General features: G+C 34.6%; 1 protein-coding gene across 7 annotated transcripts in view; it reads left to right on the top strand.

The window, feature by feature from the left end:
* The window catches only part of MICU3 (mitochondrial calcium uptake family member 3), a gene marked incomplete at its 5' end in the record, with an annotated part of 87,580 nt that overhangs the window by 43,014 nt on the left and 24,918 nt on the right, over positions 1 to 19,648 (top strand). For 5 of the 7 annotated variants that reach the window (XR_014298446.1, XM_082680526.1, XM_082680525.1 and 2 more), the window contains 4 exons: positions 1,472 to 1,519; positions 4,666 to 4,748; positions 7,704 to 7,775; positions 10,952 to 10,990. Coding sequence is in view for 6 of the 7 variants with exons in the window: in XM_082680526.1 (XP_082536652.1) it covers positions 1,472 to 1,519; positions 4,666 to 4,748; positions 7,704 to 7,775; positions 10,952 to 10,990 (242 nt within the window). The remainder of the gene's footprint in view (positions 1 to 1,471; positions 1,520 to 4,665; positions 4,749 to 7,703; positions 7,776 to 10,951; positions 10,991 to 19,648) is intronic. The other 2 variants (XM_082680524.1, XM_082680523.1) reach the window with 1 other exon arrangement.

The following is a 19,648-nucleotide window of genomic DNA, read 5'->3' as shown; positions in this document are numbered from 1 at the left end:
TGGCTGCTTCCCACTAGCTAGCTATTTTATATTTGGTCGTGTATATATGTCCCTGACCATTTTTATTAAATTATATCATGAGTTTCTCACATTGTTTTTCTTCCCTGTGGATTATACCACCTCAAAAACCACTTAGTACTTCAGACAAGTGCCTACCATGATCATCATCATCAGGACTCTCGCTGTTTTGTAATCCTTCAGTGAGGGGAATCTTGAGTTGATTATCAAGTAAAAGATGTAGAGCAGATATTAAACTTCTTTATGCTAACCAGCACCTCTTGTGCATTCCACCAAGTCAGAGCAACAGTCAGTGAGACGGGGTTATGGAGATACAGAGCCCATTTCCAGATCTTTTTTTTTGAGGGATCCCTATGGAATCTAGGTATTGTATCTTATATACGTTGACCATTCCAGAATCTTTCTCCCATAACATTCATGGCAATCAACCAGAACTATGTCTATAGGTCACAATATTCTAGTATAAACAAAAGACGGGAATGCTTTCAGGGCCTCCTAGCTCGGTCCCTTCACATCTTCTGACAAACTGCCTGACAGTGACTCCTCTTCCTTTGTTCTGTAACAAAGAGGGTAGCCTCAAAGAACATCAGGTAAAGTGGAGTTTTAAAGTTCACGATCTGATTATTTTAAGGATTTTTATACCCTTTTACCAAACATGAGGACTGTCTGGTATCTGGATAAATGTTATTGGCTTATTTCTGATTTTCATTTTCTCAGGATACACTTGGAAAAACAATTAAGCCATTAATTCTAGTTTTGGGTGTTATAATCCAAAAGCAAGAATTTGAGTAACAGAATGTATGTTTTTATGTAGTCCAAACAAACTCCTTTTAAAGTTTATGAGATTACAGAGAACTCAGGATACAATATACAGAAAGTGTAAGCTTTCTGTAAAAATTGAAACTTCTTAGATTACATTTAATAGAAGCATGAAGCTTATCAAGAATGATGAGTGATAACTTGAAAGGAGAAAAGTGATAACTATAGAGTTGTGTTTTTTGAATGCAATAAGAAGTCAAATCTCTAAGCAAGAATATCAATGTTTTATTCAAGGGTTACTAAGAAATTATGAAGCATTTTACAGTGTTAACCATTTCCAACATTTTTATTTTATGTTAGATTCATACCTTGAAAGCTAGCAACACATTTAAAATTTACAGCTATATGTACACATTATTGATAATTTTGCTTTTATGCCAGTATATCTGGAAGCATTAATGTGATTTTTGTATGGGTTTCTACAGAGGCATATGAAACAATGTAAACTTTGTTTCTTTCACCCTGATTTTGTAGTAATAGTTTAGTCTCATTGAAAACAATATTTAGCATCTTCTTTAAAACTCTAAGTTCTTTATAAATATTACTGCTATTGTAAGAATAATATTTTACCTGATAAATATGAAGAGAAAGTAATATTTTATATATAGTATAACTAATACTATTTTTCTTCTAGGTGTGATTTCTTACACAGAATATCTTTTTCTTTTATGTATTTTAACAAGTAAGTATACTCATTAAATCTATTTCTGGATACAGTTTTCTTTCTCAAGCATAATCTTGGGAAATAAATCTTTTTTAAATTAATTAATTTTTTGCTGCATTGGGTCTTCGTTGCTACACGTGGGCTTTCTCTAGTTGTGGCGAGCAGGCGCTACTCTTTGTTGCGGTGTGTGGGCTTATTGCGGTGGCTTCTCTCGTTGCGGAGCACGAGCTCTAGGCACATGGGCTTCAGTAGTTGTGGCGCACGAGCTCTAGAGCACAGGCTCAGTAGTTGTGGTGCACGGGCTTAGTTGCTCTGAGGCATGTGGGATCATCACGGACCAGGGCTCGAACCTGTGACCCCTGCATTGAAAATCAGTTTAGGTCTATCCAGGCTGTTTTGCAAAATTCATGTCTAAATGCCAGTGGAAAATGCTAAGCACAGTACTATGAAGGGTCAAAACCATAAATATTATTATGGCTTATGGTGCAGTAAATAAAATGCTCATAAATTATACACTTAATATCCTATATCAATCCCTGTGGTTGGATCTACATGGGAGCCTAAAGGTCAGGATGTGTAGTGATTTGTAAATTTCCTGCTACACTCATTCATTCAAATCACATTTTCTGCAAGACTAGTGTGAAAGAATGAGTCCTTTAACTAGTAAGTCTATAAGAAGACCCATTATACATCCTACAACAGCTTTATTATTATCTTCCTCTCATATACAGCAATTCTTATGAAGTACATGAAGGGTTTACTAAGGTGTTCAGTTAAATTTCGTGCATTTAATGGAGGAACTTACATGCTATAGTTCACAGTGATCCAGCCACCTGACCTTTTTATTCCCTGAATTCTCACCTCAGGAATTCGTACTTTCTGCTCCCTCTACCATCAGTACTTTTACTAAAGATCCTCAGGATAGTAAAAATCATTCAGGTTTCCTTTGAAATATGATTTAGAGAAGGCTTACTTGACCATTCTCCCTAAAATAACTCCCTCTTTCATCTCTCCCCTTTTATCCCTTTACAATGTTTTATTTTCTTCATAGTACTTGAACTATTCGAAAGTGTTTGTTTACTGGTTTACATGTTTTTGTCTCTCTCCCCACAGTTGAATGCAAGGTCCACGATGGCAAAGATTTTATCTTTTCACATGGTAGCCTCTCAGAAAATAATTGGCAAATGAATGAAGAAAGGAGTGAAATAAAAAAGAATGTGGCTAGTGGAATTTCCAATTGTGGAGATTTATGGAGATGTGTGGAAACAAGAACATCAATAAAATTGTGTCATTAGAAACCAATCTTAAAATTCCTATACTTCTGTAATTAGAAAATTCACAGCCACTGTGTTATTTCTGAATTTAGTAATGGATGCTGTTATGTTGGAGTTCTGTTGCAGGAAATTTGGGGTGTGTGTGTGTGTGTGTGTGCTCGCACACATGTGTATTTCAAAAATTGTATATTTTTTTCTTGCTTTTTTCCTCCTGGCTCAAAGTCATTTAAAATGTTGGTGCTGAAGAAAAGCAAGTATTGTGCAGTTAGTTATAGGACAGCCTGAGGTTGTCCCAGAGTGGAAAGCCATTCTGATGCTTTCAGTCCAGTCAGTGATGAATGCCACTGTGGAAAGTAGAGGAGTGGGTGCCAAGGAGTGTCTCAGAGACTTGTTTTAAAGTTATCTTGTTAGCAGAACAACTTTAGATGCAAAATTAGAAATTATAAGTGCCTGGACCAGCAGAGTGATGGGTCCGAGTAAAACAAAACTGGTGAGGAAAGCCACTTGTTGAGCTGGTTGGTTTAAGCATGTTGGAAAAAACACAGATAGTGGTTTTTGCTTACTACAGAAAGGGTAGGATCTTTGGATGCTGTGAATCTTCATTTGGAGTTCAGGACCCGTCTTAGAAACTACTAAGAGTTTGAATTGAAAAGTTATGGGTGTCGTTTAGATTAGAACCAAGAAAAATGTGAAAAGAGGGCTGGCAGGAAGTGGGCTAGATAATCTATGTTACCTGTCCATAGTTTTCTCCCCTTTACTTTTTATTACTTTAACTTAATATTCCCTTCCAAGTAATGCTGGTGAGGACTTCTTTCTATATGTCTTCAGATATTTTTAAAGCTTAAATCTTGGTTATCAGAGATGGTGTAACTTTTTATTTCTTTCTCAAGCGAATGATAATGAAAATAAGTCTAGATTCCTAAAATACGTGCAAAAAAATGAACTTCCATAAAAGACTGGCTTTCATTTCCATTATTTTCAGAGACAGCTATTACCCGTTAAGAAAGTAGAGCTGTGTGCTTTGTTTTTGCCGGGTTCACGGTTTCACAACAGGTAGTGGCAAGTGTATCTGTGAGAGGTCCTTTTTAAACTTTTTGCCAGTCATCTTAAAAGAGAAGTTCAGATGTTTTGAAAAAGGCATGTACACTGAGCTCCTCTTTGAAGGATACGTTCAAGTTTTCTTCTGTCCAGGTTTTCTTCTTTATGCCTTAGAAGTGAAAAGAGAAGAAGGATTGAATCTCATTATAGGGTTCATAAAATTAAGGCAGTTCGTAATGTGTGAAAGTCTGATTTTCTCAGAAAAGGAATTGTTCCTTGTATTTGGGGAGAATTAAGTATTCAAGCTCTCTTTATATTTCTGTATTTGAAGCCTCTAGAAGTTCAAACCCAAATATGTAATCTCTCATGCTTGACATTTTTTCTCAGGTTATTTCCATTATAATTTTCCCAAGATTTTAGACTGCTCCATTGTGTCATATTCTTATTTTTCCTTCTGTTCTAAGTAGCTGACATATTAAAAATACTTCAGATGTGATGAGCTGATATTTTCCTTTTAAACAAACTGACAGACTTTGGATAAGAAAGAAATATTTATCTTTGGAAGGAAGGTAGTCAAATTTTACTGTCAGTGCTATGCAACAGGTATCACACAAGTAGATTTAAAGTGTATTATCAATTGTGTTACTAAGTGTGCTAATTTATGAAGCAGAAATATATATACTTACATATAGCTTTTATTATATTTAAATAATAACATGTTGCTTTTAATTTCTTGGTTAAAGAAAGTATTTCTGTATAGAATGTGAATAATTGTTTACAACTAATGTGGATTTTTTTACTTTAAAAACATTTTTTCATTTCACAAATACTTTTCCTGTTCTTTTCTGGCAGAGCCACATGCAGGTTTTAGAATAGCTTTCAACATGTTTGACACCGATGGCAATGAGATGGTAGATAAAAAGGAGTTTTTGGTGGTATGTATATTACAAGCTACATTTTATCAATAATTAAACATTGCTTACTATATTTTTATGTTTTGCATTATTTAGAATACCGTTGTAGAAAAAAGAGTGAAAATTTTATGCTTTCACTTTAATTTAATAAAGTATATACTCATGTACTTTATTTTGAATGATTTTGTTTTTTTGCTGTGTTGGGTCTTTGTTACTGAATGCAGGATATTTCGTTGTGGCGCGCAGGCTTCTCTCTAGTTGTGGCGTGTGGGTTTTCTCTTTGCTAATTGTGTCACGGGCTCCAGAGCACGTGGGCTCTGTAGTTTGTGGCACATGGGCTCTCGAGTTGAGGCCTCCGAGCTCAGTAGTTGTGGTGCATGGGCTTAGTTGCCCCGCAGCATGTGGGATCTTAGTTCCTTCACCAGGGATCGAACCCACATCGCCTGCATTTCAAGGCGGATTCTTTACCACTGGACCACCAGGGAAGTCCCTATTTTGAATGATTTTTACACTATAAAAAAATAAATTATATTCAGTGTATAAAGATGCTTATAGTTGTTTACACATCTTCTGGAAGTTTGGAATGTGTCAGATGTTTTCCACTGGGTGGGTGACAAGCAAATCCTGAGGTGTTATGCATGCTCAGTCTCTATCATATCAGCCACCCAATCACAGACAGCTCTTTGCCACAGGAACTCCCCTTCCTTCTCATTAAAGGATTTACGATTTTTCTTTCTCCTTTTCTCTTCCACTCATTGCTGCCTTGTATTCCAGTCTTAGCCCAATTTCCTACTCCCTTCTCCTGTCTTTGACCAGGGGCTGATCTCCAGTGGAGGGTAAGAGTGTTCTTGGTATTTGTCCTTCAGCCTTTCTCACCCGACTGGTCCCGTGTTGGTGCTGGTCTGGCAGCATCATCAGCTGCTCTCTCATCTTACCACCCCCACCTTCCAGAATTTTTCCATTGCTTTTTACCCCTGTGTCCTTTATCTGCTTCTGTGACCAAATGCCTATTCTGTTTTTCTCCAAAACAGAGATTAACATTAGTTTACTCCTTCCAGTAACAACCTCTACCCTTAGCATTTATGTTTAACTCAATATTTACCTCTACTCTCCTAGTGAAAAGAGAAGGGAAAAATAACATAAATAGCCATTTAATTTTCTATTTTTCCTGTGTATCGAGCCAATAAAAATCCCTTGGAAAACCTCTTAAATAGCTTAGTATTTTCTTCAGAGGCTGGCGCATAGAAGAGAAACTATGCAGTCATTCTTTTCCATGGTAGGAAAGAGAAGAGAGAGAAATCCTCATCAAAAGCTAATTAGCCGTTAAAAAGGAAGCAAGCTAACTAATATTGCGATCTCTCAAAAGCCTTAATCTAATACCCATGTGGCCCTTGCCTGAGTACAGTGCCTGAGCAGGTCACTGGAGCTGGAACCACGAAGGGTCCCTCACTGCAGTGCTTTTCAGGATACGGGGGAGGTGAGAGGTTTCAGCTTCATGGCAGTAGATCGAGAGATGCACGTAACACCCTAAAATGGACAGGCTTAGTTTACTATAGTTCTGTCATGACAGTGTACAACCGTATTTTAGGACTTTCATAATGGGCCTAGTAATCTAAATAATTTTCAATAAACTTTCTATGACAGCAGTGCCAAGTTCCACCCCACTGTCTTAAAGATTAACTTTTGGAACTCAGTTCATTGGAAGTTGCCTGTCTTTCGGAATCTTGTCTGTTTGTGGAGATGGGAGGTGAAAACATTCATGCAGAATTTCTATTTATTTCCACTGTACACTCTTACAAAAGTTGCCCTTGCTTTAAAGCGGTGGTCTCCTCTGCAGTGGCTGTGTACTAATAGTTTTTTGTTTGTTGTTTGTTTGTAAACAGCAAAGAGTTTGGAAGTAGAGGTGGAGTTGGGCAAAGTTATATGTAGAGGTCTAAAATCTGCGGTCCTCCTGCCTATTTATGAAGTGATTATTAATAACCTTGCAAAAAATAAAAACTCTTTTCACTAAGAAAAAGTGTGGAAATAAATTTATGTGTTAATAAAATCATTTACATTTTGTACTGTATATTTTAATTGTTATTTCATATCTTGGGAGGTAACACATTTTGACTTTCAACTATAGCCATACGAAGTGAAGTAAAGAGTTGAGATAGCTGTTCAAATTACACAGACAAGAGCAATGACCTTGTCAGAAAACTGATATAGAGACAGGATTAGGCTTCCATTTGTAAAATAGGATTTTAAAGAGGAAATAATGCCTTGTATAATGGTAGCTAACATTTATTGAGAAGTTAACTGTGTGACAGGCAATGTGCTAAGTAATTACTTGTAATATTTACTCTGTACAACATTATTTTTATAAGACCTATCGATTATACCTCAGTAAAGCTGGAAAAAAATGCTGCCCTAAGAGATTCTGTAAGATATTATCTTCATGTTCCTGATATGGAAAACAAGCCTTAAATAATTAGACTAACTTGCTCAAGGGCTTATACATGGAGAGCCCATGTTCCTACCACAATGATCAGTTACCTGAAAGAGACCTTAGAGGTCGTCTAGCCCATCTGCATTTCATATAGGAGCAAATTGGAGCCCAGCAAGGGTTGAATGACCTGTCCCCCATTATAAAATTAGTGTATGACAGAAGATGGGCTCAAGCCCAGACCCCTGAGTTCTGGTCCAATGTCCTTTATCCCTCAGTAGACTTCATCTCTTTTTATGTATATGCCACAGGCTCCACATCTTTGTCTTAGAGATAAAGTAAAACTATTTAATAGATCCTTTGGTACTGGGTTGCCTTTTTCTCAGGAAAAACATTGATATCAGAAAATATATTTATACTAGTTTTAATGATCTTGGTATATGAAGCTAACTATTTTCTTTCTTTTTAGAATATACCTAGCACAGGGTGTTAGGTAGGTACCCAGAAACTCTTGTTGGATATTTGATTTTTGATTGTTTTTTTTTTTTCAGCTTCAAGAAATATTCAGGAAAAAAAATGAAAAGAGAGAAACTAAAGGAGATGAAGAAAAGCGTGCAATGCTGGTAAGAATAATTTATAATACTTTCAGGGGGGCTTTCTAGGCAAGAATTATTTTATTCATGTTGAGAAACAATAATTAAAGCCTGTAACTTTGGACCTGTCCCTTTCTTGAAAACTTTCTAAAGTTCTTATGTAGAAAAATTGCTTCAGTATTTATATGCTTTGATATCAATATTTATATCAAGTATTGATATTAAACATCTGTATCCATAATCACATTCATTAAATCATTTTCATCTGTATTGTTGTTATCCATGAGATTTGAAGGGTATATCATATAATAGATTAATACAGATCATTATGCATGTAAAAATTTAAAGGTGAATTGCAAAGATTTAATTATACCTGTGAGTAAATTTAGTGGTGCTATAACAATATGAATGTTGAAGCAAAAACAAGGAAATAATATGTTTTTTTGCATTCATAGAAATATATATTATAGATTCTTCTTCTGGTAAGAGTAATGTTTTCATCTTATTCTGAAGGTAGAGTTAAGCAACATTTCCCTCCATTTTCCTACTAGTTTTCTTTTTTGCTTGTCCCAAGTATTTCAGCCTGACAACAACCCAGGTTCACATAATAAAAATCACACGCAGATACTGAGACCTTAGTATCAGACACTATACTAGGTGCTTTGCATGCGTTTTCTCATTTACTCTACCCAGCAGTTCCCTTATTATCTGTAATTATAGATGAGAAAACTGGCAGTTGGAAAGGTTAAGTATCTTGTCCAAAATTCCATAGCTATTAAATGGCAAAACCAACATTTGAACCCATGGCTGGCCAGCTCCAAAACCTGCCCTTTTACCCACTGTATCATATTTCTTCCTCTGGTACTTAGATAGCAGAAACATGGTGAATTTTGTTGGCATGTAAATGATAATTGTTTAATTTGCAAATTCATGGCCCTGTGAAATAGTTTAATTGGTCTATCTGCAATTCAAATAATTAACTTCAAAGAACTGCAACATTTTTTATTATTCTCGTTGTTATAAGGATATGTATTAGGTTTTTTTTAAACATGGGTTATCTGTAGCAGATGGGTGTCATATTCAGTCCCAGTAGATTTTCGAAGTATGTATTTATACTAATAAAAGCATATTATCAGGATTATGAATATATATTATTTCTTAGGATATTTGACTATGATATATTTATCAGTATTTGTTGAATCACCCCCAGTAGACTAATTATGGAAGACACTTATATCAATAGAAGACACTGTCTATAGATAATATACTAAAAGAGTAAACAGTTATTTTAATTTTGATGGATTACCCCCAATTGACTGGATAGGCAAGTTGTTAATAAAATATCATTAAGGAGGTAGAATTATGTTAATGAATCTTTTGGTAAACCTCAGTGATAAAGTAGATAGTATTTCAATGGATACAAATTTAACTGTTTATTTATACTAATTCCAGAAAGGACTTAATGGATCTTAATGGACAGTAAAGTCACAATCCTATTCTAATCATTAACATTTACTAAAATACCTAAGTCGAGTAACAAAGGGAGAGAGGAAAGGGAATAATAATAGCAGACAACCCACATTGGGAAAAGCTACAGTGTCAGCACAAAAGCGTCTTTGCAGCCCAGGTAAAGTAAATTTAATACTGATGATTTAATGCAAATAATAGTGATATAGTAAAACTTCATTAAATTGGATTACTTAGGGAAAGTCTATCTGAATTATGAAATCTAAATTATATCAGCATACCCTAAATTGTATTAGTTTACATGAATATACGTAGATCAATGAAGCATTCTGTAGCAGATATATGGGGAAGGAGACCTGATTTAAAGAACAGATAAAAATAACTTATAAGTAGTATATAACTTATTTATGTGTAAAGGAATGCTTGCTAAAGGCACTGATCTCCATGGGTACCTCAGAGGTGTTTATCTTACATAGCTTACAATTAGTGGCTCCTGAAATCTCATTTACAGAATTTAGCTCTCAGAACTATTTCTTAAAACAATTCAGAAATAATCTTTAGTACAACCTCTGAACTAAACAACACTCTAGGACAATACAGCTCTCTCCAAATATTTGTTACTGTGTTTAACAATAATAATTAGTGGTAACTTATTGTTAATAGTTGTCACATTTTAAATAATGCATATCTGAACTGATGAGATATTTGAGTTTTGAAGCAATTGAATTTAGCTTATAGTGAAAATATATAGATTACATTAGGGAGACAGTGTAGCACAGGCTCAAGAGCCAGGTTTTCCGGGTTTGACTATTAGCTCTGCCATTCATTACCTGGGGGACCTTGAACCAGGTCCTTAAATTTCTCTGTGCCGCAGTTTCTTCATTTGTACGAGAATAGGAGTAATAAGCACATGTGATTGTTATGGGGGTTAAATGAGCTAAAACATGTAGCCACTTAACAGTGTATGAAATATAATGAATACTCAAACAGATTAGCTAATCGTGAAACACGAAATTCTCTTTTAATTAGTAGAACGATACAGCTACTTTAAACTGAATATTACATACCCAAATCAAAATTTTAGCACGACTAAATTGTAAAATATTTACATACCAAAATTAACTATGCTTCAGAAAGAAAGAGGGAAATGAGCATAAAATTTCTTGGGACACTTATTATGTGCTAAGCTCTGTACTATATCCATTATAAATGTTACTCTCATTTAGTCCTCATTACACTTCTCTGAGGTAAGTATCATACCTTTTTACAGATGAGAAAACCATCTTAGAGAGGTTTGTTAACTTGCCTGAGGTCATGGCACTAAACAGGAGCAGAACAAGATGCCACTGTAGGTCTCATACCATTCCCACCACCATACTGCTGCATCTAGATTTCCCCCTTATCCCACATGGACTCGCTGAAGCATGTCTCAGTAAAACTGCATACTTTGGAGGAACATGTTTTACTCAAAGCAGTAGTTCTATCAAAAAGTTAAAATGAAAGTGGTTGAAATGAGCACAAGTTCATTTAATGTTTAATTATATGAGATTTAAAAAACTTTGCTACTCATCTTTAACATTTATCCCACTTGTACTGTGTTTATGCTCTATATAGAATGTAGCATAATGATTTGCCCTTCCTAATTGATTATTTTGTCATCTTTTTCTTTTTTTCTTTTGCTATACTTGGGTTCATTCTGAAATGTGACACTTCATTTGGCCCTTTGTGCTCTATGTCAGCGTCTTCAACTTTATGGATACCATTCTCCTACTAATAGTGTATGTACAATACTTTAAATGTTCTTTATGTAAATAGTCCTCACCTGTTTTACTTGATAATGCTATGTCTCTGTATAAAGCCAGATCTGTTACTGAGCATGTTTAGGAATTTATTGAATACAATAATGCGCAACCAGGCCAAAAATTTTTATTTCCTTCCTAGATTTATGAGGAGACTAAAACTAACAGAGCAATTGTATATCTTTAGCTTTAGATTAGAATAAGGGAAAGGTGAGTGAAACAACCAAAAACTCTGGTAGAATAATTGAAATTTTATATTTTTCAGTGGTATTTGAAGAGTTAAATACAATTTATGGAGCAGATTCTCAGGCTATGCTCTTGCAGGACACAGGTATTTTAAGAACTGGATCTGTCCATCTGATATACAGTCTTTTCTTAATTCTAATAAAGAAGATATTAATGGATAACTTTTCTTACTTTTCCGTATTTCTCCCAAATTTTTTTCTAAAACCTTTGATGCCTGCCTTCTGCCTATGGTCTATACAAAAGTCTGGTGTAAGACGACACTTGATATGTTTGATATATCACTCTATCACATGTTACTTCTCAAAAAGGATTATGATCTTCAGACTCACCTTTTCCTGAAAAAGTTGGGAGTTCCTGCAAGTGATCTTCCAGCTGTACTCTTCTCACACCACGCTTTCCTTCTTTCCTTTCTCCTGGAAAGTCAGAGCTTGTTGGTTAGCCCAGCTACTACACAACTAAGAGTAGGCCATGGCCCCTTTTGAATGTAAACATGCACAGTCCATTTGATTTCCCCAAGGATCCTTAAGTCACTTAGAAGGATCCCTCAAATTATACAAATTACACCTGAGAGAAGCTCTTGAATTCAGGGTGACTGACTCAGAATTGTCCTGCTGAAAGTGTTCCAGTTATAGTGTAAACTCTAGGTGTGTTGCCTCCTATATTGTATATTTAATAAAAATTCCAAACTATAAAAACTAATTCTGTTCTAGATTTAAGTATACACTGAAGGCTGATTCAGCATAAGGTAAACCTAAGATACCTTGTCTAAGTCACAAGGAATGGACCTAGAATGGGTTGCAAAACAAGCCAAGTCCATGGGAACCTTATGACTGACTAATTGTTTTGATTCCTTACGAGATACTTTAAATTTTTTCTGCAAAATTCACTACTGTTTTCCATGAAATAAAGTCTACCATTTTCTTAAAATTTTTAAAAGATTCCTCTGTTAATTATTTCAAAAATATATAAGAATGTGTAAGACGAAAATCTCATAGATTCTAATGCCATATGCCCTGTGAAACTTAATAAATGTTAATAATAATTATGACTTTTTAATTTATTTTTCTAACGTAATATGTCATTGCATGAATCATTTTTCCAACTGTGGCAATTTATATTTTTCTTTTAAACTCATAAATTTCATACAGGTGACAAATGGTTTTTTAAAAAATACATTTCAGAGTAATATTGTTAAAAGGAAATAGGTACTAATATAGCTCTAGTTTAAGCTACATATGCAAATTGTAGTCACTTAGACATTAAGAGAATAATGCTGAGAACCAGATTTAAATTACGTATTTCATTTATATTATGCTTACTTATGTAATAGGAAGGTAATTTACATTTTGTTGTGATAATATATATATTTTTTATTTTACTGAAGGCATCTTTGTTTTTCATCTAAGAATGTAAAATACATATTTTAAAGTGATATAACTCGATGTCATTTTTTTATCCCCAGTCTTAAATGTATTACATGATGTTTCAACTCCCTTAGTTTAGTTGGCTATAAACTGCCTTTTTTTCATATAATAGGAAAATTTTTGCTTAGAAAGGAATGATTATTTTCAAAAAAAATGCAAGCAAACAAGGAAGATTTATTTAAAATTAAAAAAAATTCAGACAACCTGAACATTTATATGAAATATCATTGATGTATGTTTTCACAAATATATTAGTATAACGTTATGAATTAACAGGCAGTTTTCTGCTAGTTTCCAGAATTGTAGATCAACTGGAGCGATAAAGGATCTAATTTGAGTGTAGTTCGTGGAGCTGAATGTAACCTAAGATTCTATCTTTAGGAAGAAGTTCCTTCAGGAAAGGCAGGGCCTCTGGATTTTACTATAGAGACAGAGATTCTGTGGCCTCTGTAGTAACCTGTTCCAAAAGTTAATCACCCTTACAGTAGGTTCTGCCTGTATTCTGTCAAATTATTCCTTGCTGCAGTGGAAGATTGAACATACTTTTTTGTATCCTGGAAGATAGTTACCTTACAGCCTTTTCTCTTCCAAACAACCCTGATTCTTTTCATATTTCTCATATAGTCAGCTCTTGATTATCTTACTACAGTAATGAAAAGAAATATAAAACATTCAAAAGAATAAATAATGCAAAAGTCAAGTATATTTGACTTTGACATACCTTATATTTTACAAATTTTTTAAAGATTATCTTTATTACCCAAATTTCATTGTAGTCAAAAAATATAGCAATTTTTATATAATTTTTTGACATGGGTTGAACTTGTTTTATGGACTAAAACAATGTCAATATTCATAAATGATCTGTGTTTGAAAAGAATGTGTATTCTTCAATTTCGGGTACAGGGTTGTAATATATATATGACCAAACATATTAATTGTATTTTTAAATCTCTATCATTACTAATGTTTTTTTCTGCTGTTCTGTCAAATAGTGTGTTAAATTACACATTACAATGCTAGACTTGTTAATTTCTACTTATAATTCTGGTTTTATTTTATATATTTCAAAGCCTTCTTATTACTTGTATAAGAATATAGATTACTTAAGTCGTCTTAGCAAGTTAAATCTTTGATTATATACTATCCCTAGATCTCTAGAAATGTGTTTGTGTTAAAAATCTATTTTATTGTCAAAATAAATATACTACGTTTGTTTTTATTAACATGTTATTTTCCATTTTGTGTTTTTTATTGTCTGTTTTTACCTCTAGTGATAATGAAGCTTTCCCTGATGTTTTTATTTTTTATTTTTTTTATTTTTTTTATTTTTGGCTGCGTTGGGTCTTCATTGCTGTGCCTGGGCTTTCTCTAGTTGCAGCGAGTGGGGACCACTCCTCGTTGCAGTGCGTGGGCTTCCCATTGCGGTGGCTTCTCCTGTTGCAGAGCACGGGCCCTAGGTGCGCAGCCTTCAGTAGTTGTGGCACGTGGGCTCAGCAGCTGTGGCTCACGGGCTCCAGAGCGCAGGCTCAGTAGTTGTGGCGCAGGGGCTTAGTTTCTCCGCGGCATGTGGGATTCTCCCGGACCAGGGCTCGAACCTGTGTCCCCTGCACTGGCAGGCGGACTCCCAACCACTGCGCCACCAGGGAAGCCCCTCCCTGATTTTTTAAATATGTATTTTAGTTCAGAAATATACTGCTGATAGAACGTAAATATAAAAACAAAAAACAATAAAAGTTTAATTACTATATAATATAGATCAAGAAATAAAACATTGCCTTTGCCGTACCCCAGAAGCCCCTTCATGTGTCTCCAATCATAATCCCTTCTTCTCCTTCAAAAGATAACCACAATCAAGACTTTTTATGTTAATTATTTCTTTGCTTTGCTTTGAGGTTTTATGACCTACTTATATGTATCCTAAACAATATAGTTTAGTTTTGCCCGTTTTTGATCTTCATATAAATGGGATCATATTAAATGAGTTTATCTATGTGTTGCTCCTTTGACTCATCATGATTGGCAGCTTCATCTGCGTTATTGTATCTGGTCCTAGTTCATTCACTTTTATTGCTATAAGCAGCAGTGCTCAAATGTTTTGGTCTCAGGACCCCTTTACATTGTTGAAGATTATTGAGAGTCCAAAAGAGCTTTTGTTTATGTTGGTTATATTCATCTATTTTTGCCATATAAAAACTAAAAAAATTATAAATATTAATACATTTAAAAATAATTTTTAAAACTCTCATGTTACCATAAACATTTTTTATGAAAGATAATGTCAAAAATATTGTGAGGAAAGTGGTATTTTTACATTCTTTGTAAATCTCTTTAATGTCTGACTTAGTAGAAGACCGCGGGTTTCTCATACATGCTTCTGTATTCAATCTGTTGCAGTATATTGTTTTGGCAACAAATACTATCAATTGTTTCCCTTGAAGCAACAGGCTCACTTGGTTCATCTTCCAAAAAGATGCCTGCCACATACCAAAGTCTAAATAACCATAGTTTGTGTATCTGTTGTTCTTTCAAGTAAAAGTGATGGTTCATGAAAAAAGTGGCTAGTCTACCTTGCAACACAAACCACCGCATAGATGTTTTTTCTCAAGGCAACCATAGTACTTCATTAGACAGAAGTGCTTTATGCATGCTTCCCTTCACACCGAATGTTAAAAAGATGTGTGCTCAAAGATTAAATTAACACAATTATGAGTTTTATTCTTCAGCAAGTACATTCTTAAGTGAAACTTTTTTTTTAAATATGAGTATATGACTGAAGAATGTGACAACTTCTGAAGAATGTAATGACTTTGGTCTTTGGTGCTGTCATTGTACTAAGGCTTCAGCAATTTTACCCACCATTGCTTTTGTACCAGTCAACACAGTACAAAAGGCAAATAATGTGTTTAAGATGCTTTAAGATACATCTATATTATGTTTTGTCCAGTATTTTTCAGTTATTCTCAGTGAGAAGATTGGCACTGTTTTTTCTAGTCTGTCATTACTAGAAGCCTGGTTTATCATTTACAACCTCTCATTTTCCTTATATTTTGGATGTGTCTTTTTTAAAAGTATATTTTGTGTATTTTATCGGTTCCTTTTTATCTGGATTGATAATATATGCTTTTTAATTGGAAAATTCAGTCAATTTACATTACTGTGATTACTAACTTATTTGGATTTATTTTAGCCATTCTATATACTGTTTTTTTTTCTCTTTTCTTACTTTCTTTTACCTGGGTTACCTGGTAAAAAAGGTAACCCTGGCATTACCTGGGTTTATTTTGAGTTTAGAAGACATTCACTATATTTCTTTTCTTTGTGTAGTTATTTTTGAAATTTTAATAAGACTAGATTAGGCCATATCTTTATTCTCTTTCTCAAAAATAGAGTTTAAAAGTTCTTTAATACTGTTCTTTCCTCTCCTGGCATGGGTACTTAAAGTTGAATAATGTTTGCCCTTGTCTTTTTTTAATCCCACAAGTTAGACTTATAAAATATGTATCATTCATGTTTGTTTCAAATTACTTATATATTTGCTCTTCTTTACTCAGTATTTCCCTCTTTAATCTCACCCCTTCCTAAATCTCATAATCTTATACTCACAAAGTATATCCTCAAGTGATCTTCTAATAAATTTTTTTAAAAACCCTCTCTCTGGAAATCTCTTTTTTTCCCTTTATTTTTTTCTAGTTTATTGAGATATAATTGACATATAACATGGTATCAGCTTATGGTGTACAACATAATTTGATATATGTACTTATCACAAAATACCACAATAAGTTGAGTTGACATCCATCCCCTCACATAGTTACAATTTTTTTTCTTGTGATGAAAACTTTAAGACCTATTTTCTTAGCAACTCCTAGCATACAGCACAGTATTATTAACTGTAGTCACCATGCTTTACATTACATCCCCAAGACTTACCTATCTTATAACTGGTAGTTCGTACCTTTTTACCTCCTTCACCCCTTTCCCTACCACCATCATTCCCACCTGCCTCTGGCAACCACCAACCAGCCTCTTCTGTTTCTGTGGATTCGTTTGTTTGTTTTAATTGAGATAGAATTGGCATATAACATTATATTAGTTTCAGGTGTATAATATAATGATTCGATATATGTTTACATGCTGTTATTTTGAAAGAATTTTACTATATATATTATTATGGGTTGACACTTATTCTCAGCACATTGTGGTATCATCCCAGTCTTCTGGCTTCTATTGCTGGAAATGAAAAGTCAACCCTGGGCCTAATTATTATTCTTTTGTAGGCAATCTGTTTTCTTTCTGGGTGCTTTTAAGATTCTGTTTGCCTTTGGTATTCTACAGTTTTATCACAGTCTATCTCTCTTTTTGCTTGTATCTATCATGAAATGTATTGGGCTTCTTAAATATGAGGATTGTTTGCTTTCATTATTTCTTGACTATCCACTGCCAATATGTCTCTGAATATTGCCTCTTTCCCATTTTCCCTAATATTACTTTCTAGAGCTTTGATAGATATTCATGTTTTAATGTCTCTTAACTCCTCTTTAATTTGCCATATTTTTTATCTTTTCACACTGCATTCTGTATACTTTATTCATATTATCTTCAAGTTCACTGATTTTCTCTCTAGCTATATATAATACGATATTAAATTTCAGTGGTTCATTTTTCATTTCTAGAAGTTTTATTTGGTTCTTTTTTCTAATCAGCCTAATAATTTTTGGTAGTCCCTTTTTCCTAAAAAGTCCTGTCAAATACAACTTCATCTTCTTTAAACTTATTAAACTTATTTTGTATTCCATATCTAATAATTTCAATATATGGAGCCTGCAGCTCTGGTTCTATTGTTTGTTGTTTCTGCTGGTTCCTACTTATGGTGGCTTACGTTCTTTTACGTTTAGTAATTTCCTATTATGAGCATGTATTTGTTGGAATGCATCTGTGTGGATTCTGTAAGGGCTGGGTTAAGGGTGTGTTTTTCCTGGAAAGACTTGTGTGTGTATGTTTGTTTCTGTGATACATTGCAGGTACCTGCAGTCCCATGTAACTTTAAATTACAATTCTCGGGTTATGGTTTCTCAGGCCACACTTGTCATAGTGGGGACAGATTATAAAGATGTAGTTTTCTTTTGTTTGTTTATATTTTTCTGTGTTTTTAAATATCACTAATAGCAAAGACAGTTTACCACCTATTCTATGGGCTAATATTTTGGGGTTTTTTTCCTAGTTTGCCTAACCTCTGCGTGTAGCCTTTCTCAGACCCTTACTTTATATATAGGGTATTTACCTGTCTGCACGTGGACCACTTTAGGGAGCCTCTGTTCTGCTTACCACAGTGATGGAGTCCCATCTCTGAATCGGTCTTTTTTCCCCTAACTTCCTTTTTCTTCCTTCCTTCTATCTTCCGTTTCTCCCTTATTTTACTTCCTTCCTTCTTTCCTTCTGTCTTTGCTTGAGCTGCTATAACTAAAGTACCTTAAAATGGGTGGCTTATAACGAATAATCATTTTTCATAGTTCTGAGAGCTGGGAAGTCCAAGATCACCAAACCAGCAGATTCATTGTGGCAGCTGATGAGGGCCTTCTTCCTGGTTCATAGGTGGCACCTTCGCACTGTGTCCTCACATGGTGGAAGGGGGCAAGGGAGCTCTCTCAGACCCCTTTTCTAAGAGCACTAATCCCATCCATGAAGGCTCTGCCCTCATGACCTAATCACCTCCCAAAGGCCCCACCTCCTCCTAATACCATCACCGTGGGGGTTAGGATTCCAGTATGTGAACTTCTCACACTATGGCTCCCTCCTTCCTCGCTCTCTTGCTCTTTTCCTTCCTTCCTCCCTCCCTCCCTCCCTCCCTCCCTTTTCTATGCTCAGAACATACATTTTTTCCTATAGAGATCTGTGTTAATATAGTTTTTTATCCCTTCATATGTTGTAAGTATGAATAATGTCATCACAGTCTGTGTGGGTGGGGTAGGGATGAGGGTGACCAGGGTTTGGAAGTAGGGGAGAGGCCTGGCTTCACCAAGCAAGTCACTCCTGTTACCCTCCTAATAATAGTGTAGTGAGCCTTATTTTCTAGTTAGGTTGGTTTAGCAGTCCTTTTCTTGACCATATACTGCCTTTCTACGTTACAGTTTAAAAATATATCCACATTCAAAATATTTAGATAACTTTGCAGAGTATTTAGTCTAGTTACCATTTATTGAGGTTCTGCTATATCTGTGTAAAAGAAAATGAACCGTGTTAGTGCTACACTCAGTTAATTTTACTTGGTTACAGCTTATTTAGTTGCTAAAGGGGGTGACGAGTAGATTCTCTGCCACGTTGCTACATTTACACTTATGGTAATAAATACATCTATGTTATATAAGTGATTCCTGCTTAATAATACTTTATTATTAACATTTTATTAAGTTTATTAAAATATGGGCAGTAGGCAGTGTTTTCTAGTTCATAATAATGAATTAAAACACAGATCTTTGAAATAATTCCCAGATGCTTATAATTTTATTAGTGGCACTGGACTTTTGAAAACTAGCACACACACAAAAATAAGAGTTCTCTCATCATCAGCCACTCCCTCCTAAATTCATCATGCAGCATTTTCTTCTCACAATAACCCAAAGAAGACCAAGCCTGAGAATCTGTGAAACCTTCCCTGGTAAATCCTGAGAGAAACCACATTTAATTATTTTTGTTTATAAAGACCCAAGGGAAGCTTGTAGTTCTACATTTCATGTAAAGATTAGACTACACTTCTTAATTCTGATATCGCCTGCTTTAGACTAGCCTGTACCGAGATAGAAGCTAGTGCTCTGTCCTTGGAATAGATCAGAAAGTACCTGATCTATTTACAATAGACACCAAAACCCTGATCAGCTTTGAGTGGTTTGCCTTAAACTTGCATATTTTTTTGTGACAAGTTTTTGATTAATTTAAATTTACTTTCTCTAAAGTATGGATATGGTCA

This window comes from Grampus griseus (genome assembly GCF_964374135.1).
Source record: "Grampus griseus genome assembly, chromosome: 21".
In the NCBI taxonomy this organism is placed as follows: domain Eukaryota; kingdom Metazoa; phylum Chordata; class Mammalia; order Artiodactyla; family Delphinidae; genus Grampus; species Grampus griseus.
The sequence above is the reverse complement of the archived record's forward strand: the minus strand, read 5'-3'. Positions and strand labels throughout refer to the sequence as shown.